Genomic DNA, 25,627 nt, shown 5'->3' on the forward strand with positions numbered 1-25,627 from the left:
ATGCTTTGCTTTCTATAGGCCAGTTCATTGTTATTGTTTTGATTCCCGATTTTCGCGCATGCGCAATGCACTGGTAGTCAAAAGCATTGCTTGCAGCTAACGCAAAGCATATGGATAACGAGATTTGTTTAGTCAATAAATTGAAAAGAAACTAAAAAAACAACACCTAAATAATATTTAAAAATATAATGTTTAGTGCCAAAAGAATGCATTAACACATTTATTTGCATTTTAAAAGAACGGGTCATTAGCATAAAAGTAATTAAGATTGTCTGAAGACTGAACGACAGACAATTCGACGCAACAAAGAGCTCTATGCATTAGCCGTATAATTATTTGCAGAAAAGCTTCAATAAAAATAATGATACATCTAATTATAAAATTATAATTATCAATTGCATGCGTAAACTAGAATAATAAAAAAATAGTGATAGCTAGAATGTGTCAGTGTTTCATTGAAAATAAACGTACTAAAAAGCCCTATTAAACGCGAAGTTCATGACGGTATTTACATGTAATTTTAATTTGGATGGGTGTTGTTCAGAGAATGGCTTGAGAAATATTAACATTCAACTGAAAAACACAACCTCACATGATGCAAATTGAACTGTGTATTCATGTATTTTGTAAACTCGTTACTAGTGATCGAGTATGAGTGACAACTATCTAACATTTAACACACACGCACAAACACACACACACACAACATAATATATATACATATATAATATAATATATACACATTGTTTCATTATTATTTACCCCCATTAATGTCAAACGTAATTTCTTGTTTTTATGATGTTTTTCGTGCATTGCCGTAACATTACATCATCATACGGAATGACGTATTTATAATTAACCGATGCCCGCTAAATACGTTAAATATTTTTTATTTACATTTTATAATTCATAAATACTTTATTTTTTTATAAATAAAACGGGCTTGTATCTTTACCGTGTTCAATTTCCGATAATCTATAGACTTCAAATTTGACATTTAATTTGTACAATAATTATGTAACATATCTAATTTAAGCAACTGTTAAGTATGTCGGTGGTAAATTTATTCAACCAAATGCCTAGTTACTTAATACTACCAGAATGAAGACATGGTGGCATCATCAATTGCGTTTAATGACCAGACTGTCATCTGCCACCTAGTGTGATTTATGACACCATGTTGTTAGTTAGGTCTGTACAATATCTGATCAAAACGAGATAATCGTATTAGGCAGAACAAAGGGGCAATTAAACACCGGAATACAAAGGCTTAAACGATTTTAATATTGATGCAAACAATCAAATGAAAACTATTGCATTTAATTTAATTAAATGTTTATTTAATGTGTCAACATGTTAGTTTACCCGGACCAGGGTAAAGGTCCCTGCCCAGACAAATACCATTATGGTTAATTTGTAAATGTTTTTTATTTGGATTTGATCTATTTATTCATTGTGTTCAATCTTATTTGTTTCAGTAACGTAGAGCAACTTGTTGGCATGTTGAAAAATAAAATCTAAATATAATCGTTTAAATATAACCGATCACGCTCTATTTCTCCCCATTGATTTGTATCTTTCTTTTGACTACCAATATAGCCCGGATGTAAACACGCAGGTGCGCGTGACGTCACGCGTGAACTGGTCTATTGCTATACATGCAACATATGAGTTTGGTTTATGGTCACCATACAAGACAGATCGGGTTCCAACAGGCTACTAAAGATCCCCCCCCCCACACACACACATCATAAAGGCAAACAAAAATTAAATAAATTCAGTAAAAACCAAATGCATGTACCTGATTAATATTTGCAGTGTCCGACAAATTTCTTATTTTTCAGGTAGCCCACTGGGCTACCAATAAAAATATTTGGTAGCCCATAAAATTTTCCTGCAGAATGATAAAGAGGCAGGTTTTCATCTTTAATTTATTTCTTCATTTACATATACATAATATGTATACATACATATATATAATACAGCAAGTCGTCTCATGTACACAGTCAATATCGTAAATTAATGTTACAGTACAGGTACCGTGTACATAAATGTAAATGTACGAAAGAAAATCATATACTACATGTAGATATTACATGTATGTGCACATGTAGGTGTACTTGAATTCGGACAGCATGTGAAGTCGGAAACATAAATAAAGCGTTTAGATGATCAATACGATTGACTCTTATGGTTTTAATCAATACAATTGCCCTTTTTAACAACAAATACCGAGTTTCAAGAAATCAAGAGTATTAAATTATTTATTTACTTGTGTCCGACTTTAAGTACTGTCCGAATTTACGTATTGCATCCGTATGTTACGACACTTGTTTGCAGTCAGTATACAATACAATAATTGTTTCAATAATGAAGGAACTGATACAGCGTAACGGTAACGATACAGCGTGTTTACATTATATTTTATTAAGAGGAAATGTCAATGCCAAATAATTCGCTAGATACCCCGGTACCTGAGTTGAAATTTACAACGAAACTTATAATGGAAATCAAATGATCTCAATGTTGTACCCGCTACAAAAAATTATTTACAAATAAATACACCCACGCCAATTTTCGCGCGCTTTTTATCTGGACAAAGAAATTCATTTATTAAATGTAGAATTTTGTAGTTTTTCCTAAAATAGCTGTACACGACGCGTGCAAACCGTGGCAAGTGATTTACGCATGTTGCAATACAACGGTCCTGATTGTGAGCTTATATCATCATATCTTTAAATAGAACCATATGCCGAAATTCAGTTGACACTTTCAAAAATTTCAAACGTTTGTGTATTATGACTCTTATCGTCTATATTTGGTTTTAAAAATATAAATCGGGCATATATGGGATTATTGATTAACAGTCGATTAATCAAATTATTAATTGACAATGCAAACTAATTAGCAGGTGTTAACAGCATTCACACCGTTGTTATTAATATTCATTTTCGGTTTCGTTACCGTTTTGAAGAATCCGCTATAATTGTTTTGATTTATTTAATGTTCTGCGTCCTTGGATATTTAACGACATCAAAAACATTGGCGCTATTACTCATTGTTGCGGTTAACAAAGAATTCAATACTGCGAAATGACGTTGCATCATGTGCGCCAACTATCTAACTGGCTCTCATTATATTATAAGCAGACGACAAATGTTTATTCTGGATGATTAAAATACAATGTTAATGTTTACGACATTACCGCAAGTGATCGGTGACTGATTAGATAATTGATTGCACTTTGTTATCGGATTATAAGAAATACACAGTGTACAAACACATGGTCAGTGTGTTTATTCTACGTATGTCTGTCAATAAACAGGGCTACCACTCTTATAGATTTATAGTAGCCCGGCGGGCGTCAGCTGGAAAATTTCAGTAGCCCGATGAAAAATTTCAGTAGCCCCCGGGCTCCGGGCAATGGATTTGTCGGACACTGATTTGAATGCAGCTTTAATTTGAAACTCCTTCCAACTTTCTTGAGTCTTGATTGTTAAATAAGTAGGGGTTATAGGACTTTTCTTGTTCCTCACATTAATTTTATAAAGCCTAATTCACCAAATGAGCTCATGTGACATGTTTTTATTAGTGTTGGATCTTTATTAATTTGATAGAAACATCGTTTATGACATTGGTGCTATTCAAACTTAAAGTGCAACAATACATGTACCTGTTCCATGCCAATTATTCACTTTTCTATGCAAGAGGTAATTTTAAAGATCTTCTTGAAATTTTGTGTTAGCTTTGTTTTGATTCATGAAATATTTTCAATGTATTATGTAAACATGTAATACATAATTTTTTATTATGATGACTGCATTTGAAACAAGTATTTCTTTTGATCTCTTTTATGAAAAACTTTTTTTAAGCAAAGTCTTCATGTGAGATTTTTTTTTACTCTAAACATTTTTGTCTTTTTGATTGGTTTCTGATTTCATAGCGCTTCAATGTAATAACCAAAGGCAATCATTTTTACCTGCACTGCTTGTAAACAGGCTCAACACAACATGTGTAAAATTTGGCGTAAATATCTGGATTCAGGCATATTTGCTTCTAATTTTCTATCAATTGATAGTTAAATCATAAAATGCATAAATAAATACTAGCAAATTTAAAACAAGTTACAGTACAGGCACCGTGTACTTAAACAAACGCCACTTGCCGCGGTGTTCATCTCACTGTGTTCACTTACCAATATGAACCCCGCGATGGGTGTTCAGATCAAATGTCGCGGGGGCCGTTTGCCATAAGGCGAACACCGCACTTCACCGCGGACCCATAATATCTACCGCGGTGTTCATCGTGCTTGCTAAAAATAAAATAATTGAACATAAACATATTGTATTGATCCCTTTCATTTAAAAGTGATAATGAATAATGTTTTTCACTCCCATGCCCATGACAGTGTTTTCTGTCCTTTTTAAACACCGCGTTTAAAAGAAAACCTTGTTCGAACCCAGCTGTAGGATATCGCACCCGTATATAGGAGTGTTAATTGCGTGTTTGATTATGCAATAAACAGTTTGAAGCCATGAAGAACTCATAACTGATTGTAGTAATCGTATTATCCTGAGTCTCTGGGTTCCCCAATACGTATGTGTCAACTGTCTCAATCGCATACATGCAACTTCTCCCATCTTTATCCATTACTTGATAATCCCATATAAGTATCAAATGAATATTCTATTTACTATTTACATACGATTCTATTTAAAGATTTGATGAAATAAGCGCCCAATCAGGACATTTGTATTCCAACATGCGTAAATCACCTGACACGGTTTGCACGCGTCGTGTACAGCTATTTTCGGTTACAACTTCTACATGAAATAAATGAATTTCTTGTTCTGATTAAAAGTGTGCAAAATAAAAATTTCATAGCGGGTACAGCATTGAGATCATTTCATTTCCATTTAAAGTTTCATTGTGAATTTTAACTAAAGTACCGGGATATCTCGCAAATTATTTGGCATTGACATTTTCTCTTTATAAAATATAATTTAAACACGCTGTATCGTTACCGTTATGCCGTTTCAGTTCCTTCATTATTGAAACAATTATTGTATTGTGTACTGACTGCACACAAGTCGTAACATACTGATGCAGTACGTAAATTCGGACAGTACTTAAAATCGGACACAAGTAAATAATTGATTTAATACTCACTTGATTTCTTTGAAACTCGATATTTGTTGTTAAAAAGGGCAATTTTATTGATTAACACCATAAGTGTTAATAGTATTGATCATCTAAACGCTTTATTTACGTTTCCGACTTTACGTACTGTCCGAATTTAAGTACGCATACATGTGCACATACATGTAATATCTACATGTAGTATATGATTTTCTTTTATACATTTACATTTAAAACGCGTGAATGACCATCGTAGACATGTGTTTACGGTGGCTGCGCTGCAACGCGGTGATCACGGGTGTTCCTGTTAACGAGAGCGTGTAATCGCAGCGATTTCGGGTGTTCGAAAAGTGAACACCGCGGACAGGCGTTTTTGTTTAAGTACACGATGCCTGTATTGTAGATATTTATAATTTTAATTTAGAATCATTGTATTACAGAACAATTTGTTTAACAATTGTAATCAAACGAAACTCAAGGTCATGAGTTTGCCCAACAGAGACAGGCAGAATTGGTCAGTATTTAAGATTTGTCATATTTGTCAGATGATTGATAAAGGTGAGTGATGGTCAATTTCTTAAATCACAATTTAAACTAAACCAACAATAATGTGACTCATACAATTAAAAAAGATCTAAATATTACAAAAGCCACTTTTTAAACATACATTTTCACAATGTACTTGACTGTTATCAGCAATATCAATAGATTTTTAGAATCAGTAGTCTAATGACCTGTGCAAATTTCAATGATCAGATTAAGATTTCAGAGGTAAAAAAGTCCGCAGTAATTGTTTGTGCATCCTACTTACATTCTCAGCCAACTGCATGGTATACATACATGTATTAGTCAAACACTTTAAGATTTAACAAAATTTGTATTTTATGAAATATATTATTTTAAATAATTTATTTATTTAGCATTCAGATAACATTTTCACCAAAATGATGTACGGCAGCCAGGTAAATAGCATGACTCAAAAGTGAGAAAATTGCATTATGTTTGCATCAAATAGCACATTTCTGCTTTATTTGAAATCCCTGGTAATGCAGTTCTTTTCTACTGAACAGTAAATAAAAGTCTCCTGAACTCCGATTCTAGTATGCATTTGCTTCTGTGCCAATATATAAATTCCTGCTACTTCAAAGTGTTAGCAGCATATGTTTTGTAGTTTTTTTATTAGGTAAAGTTAATAGGTATGCTGCCATTCCGGTATATCAGTGAAGCAGCTACATTTATCACTGGAATATTACGATACCATAATTCTGCCACAAATATCCTATCTAATGCTTTTGTGGTGATACATGTATCAACCAGAGGTTAAAGATTGGAGCAGAAACATTTTATTGTTAAAATATATAAACTTAATTTAACTTTCAAAAATAATCAATATCTTAAAAAAGATACTACATGTATTGTTGCCAAGAAACAGAGGCATTTGTTTCAATATCATGAAAATACAGTACTCAGTTATCAATTGTTACCACAATTTGTATTGTGGTACATTTCATTCAGAACAATTTTGCATTACTACTGTTTGTTTCGTCCTACTTATTTCTTTTATAAAAATGAACATAATTTTTTATTGACAGTCTGTACAAATGAGACCTGTATAGTTAGCAACCATTTTTATAAATACTTACATTCTATTAACCCTTAAAGCGCTGGAGCTGAATTTTAAAGGCCTTTGCAAACAGTTTGGATCCAGATGAGACGCCACGTTCTCATCTGGATCAAAACTGTTTGCTATTCTGATAGTATTCTTTGAAAAAAAATGAAGAAAATGCTTATTTTACAAATTCAGCAGACGACATTTTATGAGACGACAAATTTCCCAGCATGCAAAGGGTTAACATATTTTTACATAAAGGCTATATAAACAAGTTCCATCCAAGACACACCCTTTCACCCTTGCAATAAAGGGATTCCTCTTACTTTTCTAGATAACAAAGTGAGTTGTTGTTATGAAACTTCATACATGTATATTACCTTTTATCCAAACCTACCTTTGGATAGCATATAGGATCGGTGGGGTCAAGCCGTCAAGGTCAAAGTTAAATAAATATAGACAGTTGTTAATGCTTAATAAATCAAGAATGAATTAAGCAATGGGTAATAAAACTAACTACGGTAAATAAATACCAAATATCCAGTCCTCTATAGGGTTGCATTTGGCATATACATGTATGAGGTCAAGGTTATAACAATGTTACTTAAATAGAAAAAAGGGACTCTATCTAGTCACTTCAAAATAAATTGAGCTATTTTTATGCAACTGCATACACAGGGCCAATCAAAACTTCATTTAAGATTGCTGATGGAGTCAAGGTCATTGTTACTTACAAAAATGGCTGTCACTCAATATTGCAATAAAAAATGGAGCTCTTGTTTTGAAACTACGTACATAAATGCCTTATTTGTAAATATGGCATGAAATTGCACATGGAGAGCATGGGGTCAAGGTGAAAGTTAGTAGATATTGAAGAAGTATTTTTACTTATAACTTAAAAACAAATTGAGCAATAATTTATTGTAATGAAACTTTATTTACTTAGATTCATGATTAGGTGAATGCATTTGGGATGTGTGTTACCAAAATCAGGGTCACTTACAAAAAACAAATGATTTCTTTTTAATACAGTATAATCTTGAGAACAGACAACTAATTGAATTGCAAGCATTAATACTTTGTGCAACATCTTCAGTTTTGTTTACATATGTGGGGCACATTGGGTCAAGATCAATTGTCAAGGTTCAATGTTAGTAAATGGTTTTCACTCAAAATCAAGATTTGTATTTCTCTGAGTGTATTTTGAATATAAAAAATTATTTGTACTTGAAAGCCTAAATAAATGATCTTCTAAACAAATAGTTTGTTTTTATAAAAAGGTGCCAAAAACTCTTACAAGGACAAGAAAAGTCAAGCACAGTGAAAGTCTGACTTTCAGTTGCATTCAAACTTGCGCCCACAAATATCAAGCATTTCCAAATATGCCTTCAATATGTCTCTTTAAGCCATTTTTTTTCTGTATATAGGTTAACCCAGGAAGTCTGGCGGCCAAGTGTGGATTGCAGCAAGGGGACATAATTCTTAAAATCGGTAGTAAGTCAAGTGACACGCTAAAACACAAGGATGCCCAGGATGCCATCATATCTTATGGAAATAAATTAGACCTTTTACTCCAGAGGTAGGTAGATCTAACATGTAGATTGTTTTTCTGACGCTGAACTAGGACAGTTACGTTTCTTTTGGTGGATAGTGTTTTTATACTTTATTGATATGGGTAGATGAAAAACAACATACATGTATTAGGTCAGGATTCGAAATAATGTCTTTGCTTGATTTAAGCCTTTTGTCCAATTCCATATGATTTGATAGTAAACTGGTGAACTTTCCACTTGCAAGACTATGTTTATTTAATTTCTGAATTTTACTAGGCCATATTCCATTTCAGGTGCCTCAGGGTATTGGGTTAGTTGTTTAGCATAAAGACTGGACATTTAAAGTCCGTTCAAAACAACTATGGAAAGATTGTGAATCAAATTTGTAATTATAAACAAATGAATAAACTAGACCCTGCTCTAGTCACAGCAGCAACAGATGCACCACAAATGGCAAATCACATGTTTTGGTTAAGAAATATGTTCAGTGTAAAAATGATATACATGTATTATTAAATAAATAATTTGTGCATTAATAGGTGGAATTATTGACACCCTGCATATGCATTTAACATATATTTAATGATATATTTGTACAAGATAGAACTTTGATTATAGGGATGATCACTATCATGACGTCTCAAAACTGATAATTTGCCAACAATAGTTGGTGATTGACACAAACATGTGTGAGACAATGAAATATATGAAATGTTAAACTTTCTTTATGAACAGACAACATGATAAACCACTACTCTACATGTGTACTGAAAAAATTAAGTAGTTGTGCTTTTTTTTTCAATCATGTCAGCCTTCAGTAATAAATGTAATTCACTTTGTATTTTTCTCGTTCCTGCAATTGTAAAAAAACAACAATGCAAAGTACCTGAATAATATAAAGCTGTATCTTGAAATGTGTTGCACTAATTTGGATAATTAGAGCAAAATGTACAAGTATTAAAGACAGGCGTACCTGTACCTGTCCTGGCTGTTGGGATACCGATAATAGACAACTATTGTTGACATTATTTCAATGTCTTGACCTTTATAGTATCTAACTAATGTGGTTCTTTGTTGAGCGGGTATGTTGCCTGTATTCATTTGAGAACTTGGTATGAAAAATTATAAAGCTCTCCTTCAAATCTGGCCACTTTGAAGGGATTTCGGCTGATTTGAAAGTGGCTGACTATAAAAGAGAAAGGTTTGGACTTATTTCATCAATCAAGAATAAGAAACGTGATAGAGATGATAGAACTGAAATTACTGAATGAAAGTCGACAGTTGGATGTAATATTGAAATGGAAGACAGTGATTGCAAAAGTTAAATTGTACAAGTATTATATATATCCCATGTTGATGAATATTTAATAATTTATATACGATTATACCATGGACCCACCAAAAATCCAGACATATGAAGAAATATTCCTTTCATTATATTTTATACGAACAGACAAAATCTTGCATTTTGAAGAGATTTTTATGTCCCCCACCCACTATAGTGGGGGACATATTGTTTTTGCCCTGTCTGTTGGTGTGTTTGTTTGCCCAAACTTTAACATTTGCCATAACGTTTGCAATATTGAAGATAGCAACTTCATATTTGGCATGCATGTGAGCTGAACATTTTAGGTGGTGAAAAGTCAAGGTCAAGGTCATCCTTCAAGGTCAAAGGTCAAATATATGGGTCAAAATTGCTCATTTAATGTACACTTTTTCAATATGGAAATTTTAGCATGCATGTGTATCTCATGGAGCTGCACATTTTGAGTGTTCAAAGGTCAAGGTCATCCTTCAAGGTCAAAGGTCAAATATATGGGGACATAGTGTTTCACAAACACATCGCTTGTTTTTTATTAAGTTTGGTCAATATGTGCTTTATAGATTATTTACAGTAATACTATGGAAAGTGATTCATCACTCACAAACTATATGTATAAAATATTCAAGTTGATAGTGACATTTGAAACAGTGAGTTTTTGCAAATGTCAGACACACACCCTGTGCATTCATAGGCCCACTCCCAATCCTTATATGGGAACAGTACACCAGTTGAACATTCAATGATTTGATTGTAAGAACGGTTTAATCATACAGTAGTAATTACATGTATAATAATGCAGGGTCTATACATATCAAGACAGTTAGTCATTACAAGATTTGTTTACACTACACTTAACCGAGCAGAGTGAAACCTACTGCGATTGTCAGATAATGTTGTAACGATCTAACAATGTCAACATTGTGGAGGAAATGTTAGAAATATTTGACCCTGTACACTTAATTTTGAAAGATATCTCTTCCTATGGGCTTTTTATTAGATTTTTTAGTAGATTTAAACGTGAATTGAACATTCTTTAAATGCATGAAGTTGACTTTTTATTTAATGAAGAAAGAACTGATGATTTATATTGTGTTATGATTTTCTTTCAGTCTATTTAAAGGGACAATACTTGTTACTATATCCCATGAACGCTTGTTTGTTTATTAGAAGTTTTCACTGTCATCATCTCAATCAAGACGGCCAGTTAACCTTAAGTCACACTTTTCCTAGGAAAGCTATAGTACACCTGTACTAAGACATTTAGCTGATCTTTAGAAAACGCGGGTTTAATGCATGCGGGTAAGGTATTACCCCAATCCACACAGATTTATTTTGGTGGAAAATTGCCATGCATAAGAACCAAATCCCTACTCTTTTTCAAAAAAGTGTTATTGCCCTTTGTTGTTTTTGTATGATGTAGCTTTTTAGGGCTACATGTACATACATGACTCAGATACAATACAATATTTCAACTGAAACTTCATGGATGTAACCATGCACAAATACCATAACCCTACACTGTCTTACATAAGAGTTGTTGCCCTTTGTTGTTTTTATGTCCCCCACTATAGTAGTGGGGGACATATTGTTTTTGCCCTGTCTGTCTGTTGGTCTGTTGGTCTGTCTGTCTGTTTGCGCCAACTTTAACATTTTGCAATAACTTTTGCTATATTGAAGATAGCAACTTCATATTTGGCATGCATGTGTATCTCATGAAGCTGCACATTTTGAGTGGTGAAAGGTCAAGGTCATCCTTCAAGGTCAGAGGTCAAATATATGTGGCCAAAATCGCTCATTTTATGAATACTTTTGCAATATTGAAGATAGCAACTTGATATTTGGCATGCATGTGTATCTCATGAAGCTGCACATTTTGAGTGGTGAAAGGTCAAGGTCAAGGTCATCCTTCAAGGTCAGAGGTCAATTATATGTGACCAAAATCGCTCATTTTATGAATACTTTTGCAATATTGAAGATAGCAACTTGATATTTGGCATGCATGTGCATCTCATGGAGCTGCTCATTTTGAGTGGTGAAAGGTCAAGGTCAAGGTCAGCCATCAAGGTCAGAGGTCAAATATATGTGGCCCAAATCGCTTATTTTATGAATACTTTTGCAATATTGAAGATAGCAACTTGATATTTGGCATGCATGTGTATCTCATGGAGCTGCACATTTTGAGTGGTGAAAGGTCAAGGTCATCTTTCACAAGGTCAAGGTCATCCTACAATGTCAAACATCATATAGGGGGACATTGTGTTTCACAAACACATCTTGTTGTATGATATAACTACAGGTACATGTATTCTAAGATGACTATTCTAGACTTCAACATGAAACTTCATGAACATGAACTTGCCCCATTCCTCCATCAGCACCCATATATACACTTTATTCAGCAGAGGATTATCGATTGAACAAAGTTACGTGTTTAAAGTGGTACACTTAAGTTGAGATCTTAAACTCACTGCAGCAATCATGTTATCTACATACATGTTTTATATTATATATACATTATTTATAAGAATAAGAATTAAGAATATTCTGATTATTAAGAAACACTTTCAAGGACATATAGAAGTACAAGTATGCTGAAAAAGGTAAAAGTAATCTTGGGGGACAGCTGGGGCAAAAATACAGTATAAAACTAAATAACTACACTCATACACATGTATCTTGTAAATCATATCTGATGCTTGAATTAAATTTGAGTTACGCCCAATAATTTATTGCAAAACCTGAAATTGATAGGTGTTACAATAAGAAATTTATATTAAAACAACAATCACATACGCACTATGAACTTTCGAATATCACAAAGAGTGAAACATTTCACTGGCAGGAGATGTCAAATGAAACAAGTCAAGTGGAAAATAAGGTTCAACCACCGTTGAATTTGTGTGCTTCATGATGGGTTGGTAACGAACCAGTGTAGAAATTTATATCTGACTTTAATATCAATCACTTAAATTCTACATTCAGTATTGATTTTGATGTCATTAAACAGAAAACAATTACCACAAACTTCGGCCCATTTAGTTTAATTATAGTAATATATTTCAATTGTTTGTTTAGTTGTTGTCTATTTGGTATCATTTTATTTTACAAAAGAGGCAGTGTTGTGCCAAATGTCACTTTCTAACTGTTGTACATCAAATCGTGTGACAAATTTATTTGTTTTTGATGTCAAGTAGTCAATTACCATATTTTATACAGTAATGAATGGGGGAAAGGAACACAATCTGCATTACATTTGGAGAAGGGATCATAATTATCAATTATTAGGGACTGTAGTGACAATGAGTCTTTTTAAACAGGTCATTAGATTGGAGTATGGTGGGCAGACATGTGGGTGGGAGGGAGTCTTTAAACTGGTGGTTTCCAGTGATTTATTGTACTGTAATGTATCAAGCTTGCTTGCAGATCTAGCTTTTGATTGTATTTTAAGTAAGTCTGGTCAAGGTAAAGGTCACTTTTACTCAAACAAGAATGCTTTTTTTGCCCATACATGTAACTTGAGTTTCGCTGGAGTTATTGGGTTTATATTTAAAGTGCATGTAGCATATATTGTATACCAAGCTTGGAAATGAACTTGGGGCCCATCAGGTCAAGGTCACATTTTCTAAAAGTAGAAAACCAGCAAACAGGTGGTTTTTCGGTCAATTACTTTAGATTGCAATCAACAGTCCTTATGAAACGTTGTTACAGTGCAAGCCTGCACAATGACTTACTTTGGGATTGTGTTTGGGGTTAGTCAGGTCAAGGTTACTGGTACTATAGATACAAAATAAGTTGTTTTATTTATTCCTTTGGTTTGGACATATATGTGTCTTGTTCTGTGAAAATTAGACAAAATGCATGTGCGTAAAGTGTCGTCCCACATTAGCCTTTGCAGTCTGCACAGGCTAATCAGGGACAACACTTTCAGCTTTTATGGAATTTTTCATTTAAAGGAAGTCCCTATTTACTGAAAATCTAGTTTAAGCGGAAAGTGTCGTCCCTGATAAGTCTGTGCCGACTGCACAGGCTAATCTGGGACGACACTTTACGCACATGCAATATGCCCAGTTTTCTCAGAACAAGACACATATAATGGACTGAAAATGTATTTGAAGGTCACTTCAATGCAGACCTAGCATGGAAATACATGTTGACTGCCTGTTGGGTCAAATTCATGATCTTTGTTTCTAAAATAGAGAAATGGTTTCCACAGCTTGAAAATTGAGGTATATGTGCTGATTGGAAAAATATTTCCCCAAAACATTGAAATCATCAAAAGCTAATCAATATTGGGTAATAGTAAACCGTTAGAGGGTTCAGATAATAATCAGATTGGTATGGATAAGAAACTCTGAATGTTCAAAGTATCTTGGGCAACGGCTCAGTTTGACATGAATTTAAACAATTGCTTTTCCAAAATGGTAAACATTCTTTAGAATTTCATTCTTATCATTTCTACTTTCAAATTGATGAGTAAATATGGCTCTCGTTATTAGAAAAATATATATTAATGGTTCTTATATCACATGTTCACAGACTGGTCAGGAGCTTCACTGTCCACTTACGAATCAGTGAAACCTTGCATGGATTTATGTTACGCAAATTATTGAGTTAATGTTCATGACTTATCAGTATTATATTTTTATGTGTATTTTTTAATATTTTACAGTTTTGTTGATATCATTTTATATATATTGTTTATCAGATAAGTGTTTATTTTAGTCTGAAAATGAAGGAAATCTTAGTGTGCAATGCATCAAAATGAGATGAAAATCTCAATATTGCAAAATGGATAGGGTTTTAAAAGAAACCTGTGGGCGGTAAATGTTATGATTATTAGACGTAAACATTGTTTATTAAGTACAGGTAAATTGACCAGGACATAGTCAAAATAAAAGTGCAATTTAAAATGTTGCTTACACAGGGGGAAGTCAGGCAATGCAAAAGAAAAGCTTGAATAAAAATGTTTTTTATTGTTATTGTGAAGCAGAACAATTCAAGCAAGTCATAATTTCATGATGGCGTGACCTATTGTGTTTGCTCATCATTTCACAATGCACATCAAGAAGAGGGGGATATACTGGATTCACCATAGACAATCTGCTGCTTGTCTATCTGTCCCTAGACAAAAACTTGTCTGACAAAGAACCCCTACATTTTTTAATGTACAATATTCAGACTTGTAGAAAAATAGCATATGCTATGCCCCTTTTTAACTTTGAATTGCAACAACAGGGCTTTCCTTTGACACGAGCTCCCGGGTTTTGACGCTTGAAAATTACAAAAGACCCTAGTTTGAGTCGTGAGATAATTACATCAAGCGTCACATTTGACCCGGGGGAATGTACCGACTTGCGTCAAAGAGATCAAAAGTCGTTGGGACTAATCAATAATTGGCTTGGAGCGGAGTATCTTTTGGTAGACGCTAACCGTTATCGCCCGTTTCCAATTATTGAAGCACAAGTCCGTCCAGTAGGCGGAGTTTGGCCCATTGAGAAATCTGGTAATGACCAATTAAAACACTGCTGGTTCGATGACGTATGTATCAACGTTCCATTATTTATCTGAGCGTTTATTATCAGCTGTTTGCAGAAACGACAATTAAACCCACCAAAACAGAATGGACTCACCAGTGTCAGTTTTAATATTATCCAATATATAACTAACATCCATATCCACAATATTTTGAGAAATACTTCCAAGATATGTCAGAAAGTATTTCCAAAGCTGAATACATCCAACCCTGTTTTATTTCATGTTTGCTCCGTTCAAAGAGGCGCGAAATTTATGCTGGCACATGTATTGTCGACAGCATCACATTACACGCTTTGCATCAGAGTTGCTAAAAATAACCATAGAACCGGTATACTGACAAAGTGACAAATTTGGATGCTGCATGTGCTAATTGATTACAACATAGGTGTAATAATTGACCATTGAGACGGCATAGAAAAACGGCGTATTTGTCGCACGTCTTTGGTGAAGAAATGAAATAATTAAATCCAGATTTAACCGGTCAATTTTGAGATGAATGTAAATCCGATGAGTTATTTTAAGGGGGTATTTATTTCTGCTTTTTGATGGTAAACGGCTGGCACTGACATGAGCATTAACTGTCGAAACATCTTCGCTACTTTCCGAAAACCGTACCATTCTACGAACGTTGCTAATCATAAATGTCCGCCATCTATAAATTATCTATTGGCAAGGTAAAGCACTGCAATATCATACTTTAAAACAATATGCCAACCGAATGATATATTGATTGCTTATTTGCTTGGTTACTTTATATTGGCTTTCATTTATGGCAGTCAAACAAAACACATATTTTATTTCATTCGCAAAAGACGTATCTCGACACGTTTTCGGACAGTCGTTTTTGGATACGGTATGTTTCGTCGATTTTAATTTATTTCCAACAATCTTTATAACATTTTTATAGAATGACGAATACACATGCGGTGTTATGGATGGTCTGATTGATAAAATTTCGCATTGTACTCACAAGAAATTGCACATAGAAAAAAAACAAAAAACAATAAGCTTGGGCTCGAGGGGCTGTGCCCTCTATTCCCTTTATCCTACGGTCTCTGAATCTCTGCTACCCATGATATATACATTGTATTATGATTACAACCAGTGCGAGTGGTTTTTTTGCATTGATTTCACTTTGCTCATAATGTTGGTCAAAATGTATGTTTGCGTTATGTCTTTTATTGACTGGAATATAAGAAATAAATGTTAAGATATTTGTTAATTTGTTGCTTTTTATATATTATATCTCAGTAATTTGCTTAAAGTACAAACAATCATTGACTCTTCTGTGTTATTATTATGATTCATACAAATTTGATTTTGACTCTTGAAAATTTGGTCCCAAGAGTCATTGACTGAGATTTGAGGTCTAAGGAAAGCCCTTAACAACATTATTCTTACAACATGCTACATAGTATAACATGTTGTGTTGGTAGGTGGGGGCTGAAGGGGTATTTGTCTTTAGTTGGTTCATGTAGTTGTTATTCTTCATAAAACTGTCTTAGATTGTTGTATTTGTTAGGCAACATTAACAACTGCAACATTTGACTCTTTAGCTACGTTATGTGAAAATATGTTTGATTTCATTTGCGGCAAGAGTAGCTCCAAACAAGCCGGCACAGTCTGATCTGTGAGGAGTTTCCCTGTCTGCTGTAAAGTAACTCAAGGTTTTGTGGTATCACCAGTCTGCTGTAAAGTTACTCAAGGTTTTGTGGTATCACCAGTCCACTGTAAAGTTACTCCAGGTATTGTGGTATCATTAGTGGACATGGAAGCTCCTGACCATACTGCACACAGACTGGTCTGTAGCTACAGACCCCATATGGCATAAGATTCCTTTTCGCATGATACGGTCATTTACAAAATAAACTGCAAAGTGAGTAATTTAATTACTCAAATTTAACATGCATTCTGTCAAAATTATTAAGTGTACAAAAATGCAAAGTTCAATCCACCCATCATTATAAAATGTTTGTCTGAGAACCCCGTGTGCACTTGAAAAAGGGGGAACATGCCCAAAATAGCTCAAACTGCCGTCAGTTGTCTAGCAGAAAAAGGTGACTTAAAGAATTTGTCTTGCATTGGAGAGCTTGTGTTATATTAATCCCAAATAATTAAAGAACACCAAAAATTATTCCACAATATTATTGTTTTTAAGTGGCTTTAAAGATTACACTTGTTTAAATTGATCATTAATATGTACTTGCCTTTCCAATTTTTTGTTGTGATAGAATAAGAGAAAAGAAGAAGACACAAAATGGATTTGGGTAAGGCTGTATTAGTGAACTTTTTGTTGGAATGTTTCTAAAGACATGTTTTTGCTTAGCTTTTCACAGAGTCATACATTTTGAGTTTTGTTGTAGCAAGAAAAAAATTGATTACCGTATCACTCTGAAATGTTGGCAAACGCTCAAGTATTTTATTGCAAAATGTTCAGCAAGCTTTGAAAACACATTTTCCACCTTTTCAAATGAACATTTAATATGAATATATTGAAAGCCCTTGAAATCGATTCGAGTGTAAATTGCATGTTGCATGCTATTAACTGATTGCCCTTGTGTTTTGCATTTTCTGCCCTAACTTAGAAGAAAGGACAGTATTTAAATTTAGAAAATATTCAACATTTATTGTTACACAAAATATTACTCTTCTTTTGCCAACATTTCTAAAATAGTTTGGAATGCGTTATGTTTGTTGTTTAGATCAGGTATTATAAATAATATAATGTAGGTAGAATTCATTGCATCCTTGAAATATTGTTACATAGATTGTTGATACAAATAGATTACAGTGGTATATTTATGATGTTGGTGTGATTTTAATTTAATTGATGGCTCTTCCTATTTATACCCTCCCTCATGTTTCATCCATTATAACCAAATATGATTATGTCATCTAGGTATGACTACATAGCCGCCATGAGGTGAGTATCTATTAGAGAGGCATGTTGATGGAGGCCTCCCTTTCATCCAGATTGAAATTGTTCATTTTCCCCCATTGCTGGTTCATTTGTTGCTAGGTGCAAGTCTTTTAATGTCACCATTTGCACTGAAATGTTGCCCTTTTTGTTGCGGTTACAAATGCCTGATGATGGGGAAATGCATTGTGTACATTGTGTAATTTGTCCCCCTTCTTGACCCCAATGGTTTCGGTTCAACCCAGTATTGTTATTTTGTTTCCTTGTCTTGATTATTGTTAAAGACTTGTCATCAATAATGTGATTGTATTTGTTTAAGAAAACCAATGGCATGATTTAACTCGAAGATGTGCTGGCATATTATTGGTCTTAAGTTGTGTTTGTTACTTTTTTATTAATTTTTTTTATGCCCCTGGTAGGGTGGCATATAGCAGTTGAAATGTCCGTCAGTCAGTCTGTCCGTCCGAAAACTTTAGCATTGGCCATAACTTTTGCAATATTGAAGATCGCAACTTGATATTTGGCATGCATGTGTATCTCATGGAGCTGCACATTTTGAGTGGTGAAATGTCAAGGTCAATGTCATCCTTCAAGGTCAAAGGTAAAAAAAACAAACCCAAGGGAAGTAATAAGCTTTAAAGGGAGATAATTTCTATTTATCATTTGGCAGGTACAGATCATTTTTACAAGGGAAGTAATATTTTTATTATATCCCTTTAAAAAATATTACTTCCCTTGTAAAAATTATCAGAACCTGCCAAATGATAAAAAATTATAATAAATCAAAGCGGCGCAGTAGGGGGCATAGTGTTTGTGACAAACACATCTCTTGTTTAGTAAGTATTAGGCAATGCTATTAATAGTTAAATCTTGTGGGCAGTTGTAGGTCGTGTTCCAAAGCTTTTTGTGTGTTTGGTTTAAGTGACAGAACACTAGAATTTGGTATGGTATGGAGACACAAATTTCAGGGGTATAAAGGGTTAAAGTTGTAACAGTTAAAAGCAAGTCAAATGCTGTTAGTTTGAAAGCTCATCAAATGCTGTTGTTTTTTTTGCTGGAGGGTTTTCACAGGTTTTGTTGATCTTCAAAGATGAAAAATAAAGCTGCCATGCTTGCAAAACCTTGATCACTGCTATGTTTGTTGCATATTGGCACAGCAGAATATTGCTATTGCTCATAGAGATGCTGTAGAGGCATTGAACAATCCTGGAAAAATTCTGAATTCCTGAATGTCTTTGGTACGCAAATTGTCAAATAGATCTTGAGCAAGGGGAAAAAATAGCTAACTATGCAGTTTGATTAGTGTTTATTTTGGTGGCTTCATTCAGGCAAGGTTTATAATCCCTGAAAATAGATTTGTTTGATGTTTTTAGCTTTTATATAGTCATTCTTATGTTTTGTAATACATATATTTCCACATTTGCTGAATATTTGTCATCCAATCATGAGGTTATAACATAAGATGCTGCTGAGTTTGTTGTTTGATTGATGATGGCAGCGGCTTCCTGTAAAATTCACTTAAGTTATTATACAAGTATATTTTTGCCTCCTTTCCTTGGTCTAATGGATGTTTGAGTTGAATGTATTTGTAAGTACACCACAGGATGTAGGCAGGACTGGAGCCTCAAAAGATACAGTGCAGTCTATAATGCTGACCCCTGCTACCCCTTTGCACCTGAACCCATCAAAGTTACATGCTTTTGTCAGTTGGTCTCTGCAGATGACGGTTGTTTTGGATGTAAATGTTCAAAAGGTTTTCATATAAACTTCTCCAAACTTTGTGACATATTATGTAGGTACATTATATTGACCAAGTTCTATTAACATCAAGTTTCATAATCAGTCATATAAGTTATCCCCAAAATTGACGTGTATAATGTAACTGAATTGAGTGAGAAATAGGCACTTGAGTTTGCAACCAAAACATCAGAATTCAGTTGTTTTTCTTTAGGGGAAAGGGGGGGGGGGGGTAAACATGTTTGGAAACCATAATCTGAAATGAAAATAAATGAGGAAAATTACAAGCAGATATGGGTAAGTTTTCCTAACAACTGGCATAATGTCATGTTAAAATCGTTTAACCCTTTCCGTGCGGGAACCGAATTTTAAAGGCCTTTGCAAACAGTTTGGATCCAGATGAGACGCCACAGAACGTGGCGTCTCATCAGGATCCAAACTGTTTGCTATTGTAATAGTATTCTTTGAAAAAAATAGAAGAAAATGCTAATTTTAGAAATTCTGCAGACGACATTTTAGCAGACGACAAATTTCCCAGCATGCAAAGGGTTAATTATGATTGAGTCTCATCTTATTTAAAACATATGTTAAAGGGACTGTCCAACAGATTAAAGCGTCGCTTGACGCGAATCGATATTTTAGGAAACTACTAGGACCCTTTAAACACAATGTCCGTATATAAATGTTGCAAATACTATTTTTATCTGTCACTTAAAAATGTGACATTCACTCTAGTACAGTGATGCATGTTTGGCATTTGAAAGCTCCCAATTTTACCTTATGATTTTAAGGAATGCAGACTTTGTGATTTTTTCAGAGAATGCTGTTATCGAGCATGTGATTTGTTTCAATGCATGCATTTGTTTACAGGTTGTATGATATGTATCAGTTGCATTAAACAAAATAAAATTGTAAAATGACACTTAACCAAAGATCTATTATAGGTCTTTGACTTAACATAATATTATCATAAATCGTATGTCACTTATTTTATAATATATTTTCAAGTTAATGATTAAGTACTATGGGGTAATTTTAGGCGTATATAATTACACCGGGTTTGCGACCCTTGCAGAATCCTTAAGCATACAACATAGTTATTACTTTTATTTTTGTTGCATGTTACCTTCATTGAAAAAAATATGTCATACAAGAAGAAAATATTCTTATAAAGTATGTATTGAAACATTATCATGCATATTTACAAGATTGCAATTCTTACTTAGTTATTGTTTCCACATTTTCTGTGGTTGGCATAGAGACTTATTGACAGGTAATGTTTATGAGCCCACTGGCTTCCCAAAAGAGTTTGCCAACACACATATGCTTCATATGTTATTACTTATCTTATCTCCTCCCCTGCATTCCACTGATCTTACAGGCTTCATATACATGAGACTTGAGTTTGAGACTGCTGTATCTTCTCATCTTTTCTATATCAGATAAAGTGGTTTTACACTAAGGCCTTATGCAGGTACCAGTGTATATGTCATAATTCGGTAATGGGAAGGTTATATGATTGGATTTATGATTGGATTGGCTAATGATTTCCAAACATTATATAGGTCCCTCATTCCTGCATGAATGATGGCCAATTGTGAGGACCTTAGCTACGATACATGACTCTCACATTCAATTACATCTACCCGAGAATAAGAGGTTTTTATGTCCCTCAGTCTATAATGGGGGACATATTGTTTTTGCCCTGTCTGTTTGTTGGTTTGTGTGTTTGCGTCAAACTTTAACATTGGCCATAACTTTTGCAATATTGAAGATAGCAACTTGATATTTGGCATGCATGTGTATCTCATGGCGCTACACATTTTGAGTGGTGAAAGGTCAAGGTCATCCTTCAAGGTCAAAGGTCAAATATATGTTGAGTCATACGTTAACATTGGCCATAACTTTTGCAATATTGCAGATAGCAACGTGATATTTGGCATGCATGTGTATCTCATGGAGATGTACATTTTGAGTGGTGAAAAATCAAGGTCGGCCTTCAATTTCAAAATATGTGTGGGGGACATAGTGTTTCACAAACACATCTTGTTTTGGTTTTCACCACACACTGGACAGGTTTGGTTGACACTGGCTACTCCTGTTTATCCTTTCAAAGTAAGACAACATCATGAAACACTTCATAAACTAAGAAATACAGTTAATATTATTATTTTCACATTCAAGGCAAGTTCCAGTTTTGACCTTTTTATGCCCCCGGTAGGGTGGCATATAGCAGTTGAACTGTCCGTTAGTCAGTATGCGTGTATGTCAGTCTGTCCGTCCGTCCGAAAAAAACTGTAACGTCGGCCATAACTTTGGCATTATTGAAGATAGAAACTTGATATTTGGCATGCACATGAATCTCACGGAGCTGCACATTTTGAGTGGTGAAAGGTGAAGGTCAAGGTCATCCTTCAAGGTCAAATGTCTAATATATGGCGTCTGTCCGTCCGTCCAAAAACTTTAACGTTGGCCATAACTTTTTCACTATTGAAGATAGCAACTTGATATTTGGCACGCATGTGTATCTCATGGAGCTGAACATTTTGAGTGGTGAAAGGTGAAGGTCAAGGTCATCCTTCAAGGTCAAATGTCAAATTTATGGTGTCTGTCCGTCCGAAAACTTTAACATTGGCCATAACTTTTTCAATATTGAAGATAGCAACTTGATATTTGGCATGCATGTGCATCTCACAGAGCTGCACATTTTTGAGTGGTGAAAGGTGAAGGTCAAGGTCATCCTTCAAGGTCAAATGTCTAATATATGGCGTCTGTCCGTCTGTCCAAAAACTTTAAGATTGGCCATAACTTTTTCACTTTTGAAGATAGCATTTTGATATTTGGCATGCATGTGTATCGCATGGAGTTGAACATTTTAAGTGGTGAAAGGTGAAGTTCAATGTCATCCTTCAAGGTCAAATGTCTAATATATGGGGTCTGTCCGTCTGTTCAAAAACTTTAACATTGGCCATAACTTTTTCACTTTTGAAGATAGCGTTTTGATATTTGGCATGCATGTGTATCTCATGGAGTTGAACATTTTGAAAGGTGAAAGGTGAAGTTCAAGGTCATCCTTCAAGGTCAAATGTCAAATAATATGGTGTCTGTCCGTCCGAAAACATTAACATTGGCCATAACTTTTTCAATATTGAAGATAGCAACTTGATATTTGGCATGCATGTGTATCTCATGAAGCTGCACATTTTGAGTGGTGGAAGCTCAAGGTCAAGGCCATCCTTCAAGGTAAAAAATAAATAAAAGAATTTCAAAGCGGCATTCTCACGAAGCTGCACATTTTGAGTGGTGGAAGTTTAAGGTGAAGGTCATCCTTCAAGGTCAAAGGTAAAAAAATAATTTCAAAGCGGTGTTCTCATGAAGCTGCACATTTTGAGTGGTGGAAGTTCAATGTCAAGGTCATCCTTCAAGGTCAAAGGTCTAAAAAAAATAAATTCAAATCGGTATACTCATGAAGCTGCACATTTTGAGTGGTGGAAGTTCAAGGTCAAGGTCATCCTTCAAGGTGAAAGGTAAAAATGTTTTTATATTTTTTTTTCAAAGCGGCGCAATTGTGTTTCTGACGAACACATCTCTTGTTCTATCTGAGTCTGTGCAGTGTATCATTTTCTTCAGGTGTCAGAATATATATTTAAACTTGTCAAACTATTTTTACGCCCCCTTTCGAAGAAAAGGGGGCATATAGTGATCGGACTGTCCGTCTGTCTGTCTGTCCGTCTTTCCGTCACACTTTGCGTTTAGGTTTCGAAAAATGCTCATAACTTCTATGTCCCTTGAGATGTAACCTTCATATTTAGTAAGCATGTGTATATGGACAAGGCTATTCCATACGCACAAAAAATTTTACCCCTGTTACCTTGACCTTGAAGTTAGGGTCCGCGTTTAGGTTTCGAAATCTGCGTTTAGGTTTTGAAAAATGCTCATAACTTCTATGTCCCTTGAGATATAACCTTCATATTTGGTAACAATGTGTATATGGACAAGGCCTTTCCATACGCAGAAAATTTTTTACCCCTGTGACCTTGACCTTGAACTTAGGGTCCGGGTTTAGGTTTTAAAATCTGCGTTTAGGTTTCGAAAAATGCTCATAATTTTTATTTCCCTTGAGATATAACCTTCATATTTGGTATCCATATGTATATGGACAAGGTCATTCCATACGCACAAAATTTTTTGCCCCTGTGACCTTGACCTTGAACTTAGGGTCCCCGTTTAGGTTTCGAAATTTGCGTTCAGGTTTTTAAAAATGCTCATAACTTCTATGTCCCTTGAGATTTAACCTTCATATTTGGTATGCATGTGTATATGGACAAGGCCTTTCCATACGCACACAAATTTTGACCCCTGTGACCTTGACCTTGAACTTAGGGTCCGCGTTTAGGTTTCGAAATCTGCATTTAGGTTTTGAAAAATGCTCATAACTTCTATGTCCCTTGAGATATAACCTTCATATTTGGTATGCATGTGTTTATGGACAAGGTCTTTCCATACGCACACAGGTTTTGACCCCTGTGACCTTGACCTTGAATTTAGGGTCCGCGTTTAGGTTTCGAAATCTGTGTTTAGGTTTCGAAAAAAGCTCATAACTTCTATCAAGCGTTTATAGGGGGCATAAGTTATCCTATGGTGACAGCACTTGTTTTTTTAAAGACCATACATTTTATAATGTGAATGCTTTTAGACTAGGTACAGGATGAAATAGAAAAATGTGTCTAGTGAATAGGCACAGACTTAATAATATCCATGAAGGTCAAGGTCAAGTAATCTTTTTAAGTGTCTTCAAAATTTTCTTAATAAATAGGTTTTAACAAATAGTTGTCAATCATCTATTGATCAATATAAGTTGTTTAAGTTCACTGCCCAACCAGTGCTGTAATTGTTGTAACATTGGTACATTGCTGGTAGCTAGGTCTGAGGGGAGGGGACTGGTAGCTAGGTCGAAGGGAGGGGACTGGTTGCTAGGTCTGAGGGGAGGGGACTGGTAGCTAGGTCTGAGGGGAGGGGACTGGTAGCTAGGTCTGAGGGGAGGGGACTGGTAGCTAGGTCTGAGGGGAGGGGACTGGGAGCTAGGTCTGAGGGGAGGGGACTGGTGGCTAGGTCTGAGGGGAGGGGACTGGTGACTAGATCTGAGAGGTGGGGACTGGTAACTAGATATGAGGGTAGGGGATGTCCAGCTCTGGTTTCATTTAGTGGTAGTGGTACACAATTATTCACGTATGATAGTAATTACTCTTTAATACATCCTTACATGTAAGAAGACAGCTGTATCATAGTCAGGTCATCAAGAACAAAGTATGTACCATATGCTATGTTGCCCATGTAAACATTAAGTACAACAGCAGAAGATGATTACTGATCATAGATAATGTCTAATAGACTCTGTGTTGACTGATGCTGTTCTAGTTTCAATACTCATGCACATGTAATGAAATTGAATGCCTTCCAAGTGGTAGATAATGAGATAATGTGCAGCAAATGCTGTTTTCAGGTCCAGACCATCATCAAGGGGATAATAGGTGTTAAAGTCTTGAACATGATTATGCTGTTGTTAGGAATCATGTATAACATTGTATATAAATTAATGATCATCTCAATATCTTCAGTTACACTTGTTACAATAGGATTGCTCATTATAATCTTGGCTGAACATTTCTAGTTTTGAGAATAAAACCAACATTTTAATTATGAACCTGTCAAATATGAGTAATCTTTGAGAAAACTGGGCTTTATACATATGTGAACAGTAGTTGTTGAAAATCAGCATGTTTAGTTTTCACGGATGGCTCTGTCTGCATTTG

The 25,627-nt window shown here is 34.7% G+C and overlaps 1 protein-coding gene across 7 annotated transcripts in view; it reads left to right on the top strand.

The window, feature by feature from the left end:
* Positions 1-25,627, top strand: part of LOC127867614 (PDZ and LIM domain protein 7-like) — a 56,924-nt gene that overhangs the window by 965 nt on the left and 30,332 nt on the right. For 4 of the 7 annotated variants that reach the window (XM_052408911.1, XM_052408910.1, XM_052408912.1 and 1 more), the window contains exons 2-4: positions 8,176-8,327; positions 17,392-17,427; positions 18,060-18,083. In XM_052408911.1, the coding sequence (XP_052264871.1) occupies positions 8,176-8,327; positions 17,392-17,427; positions 18,060-18,083 (212 nt within the window). The remainder of the gene's footprint in view (positions 1-8,175; positions 8,328-17,391; positions 17,428-18,059; positions 18,084-25,627) is intronic. The other 3 variants (XM_052408907.1, XM_052408908.1, XM_052408909.1) reach the window with 3 other exon arrangements.

The sequence above is a fragment of the Dreissena polymorpha genome, chromosome 2 (assembly GCF_020536995.1).
Source record: "Dreissena polymorpha isolate Duluth1 chromosome 2, UMN_Dpol_1.0, whole genome shotgun sequence".
Taxonomy (NCBI): domain Eukaryota; kingdom Metazoa; phylum Mollusca; class Bivalvia; order Myida; family Dreissenidae; genus Dreissena; species Dreissena polymorpha.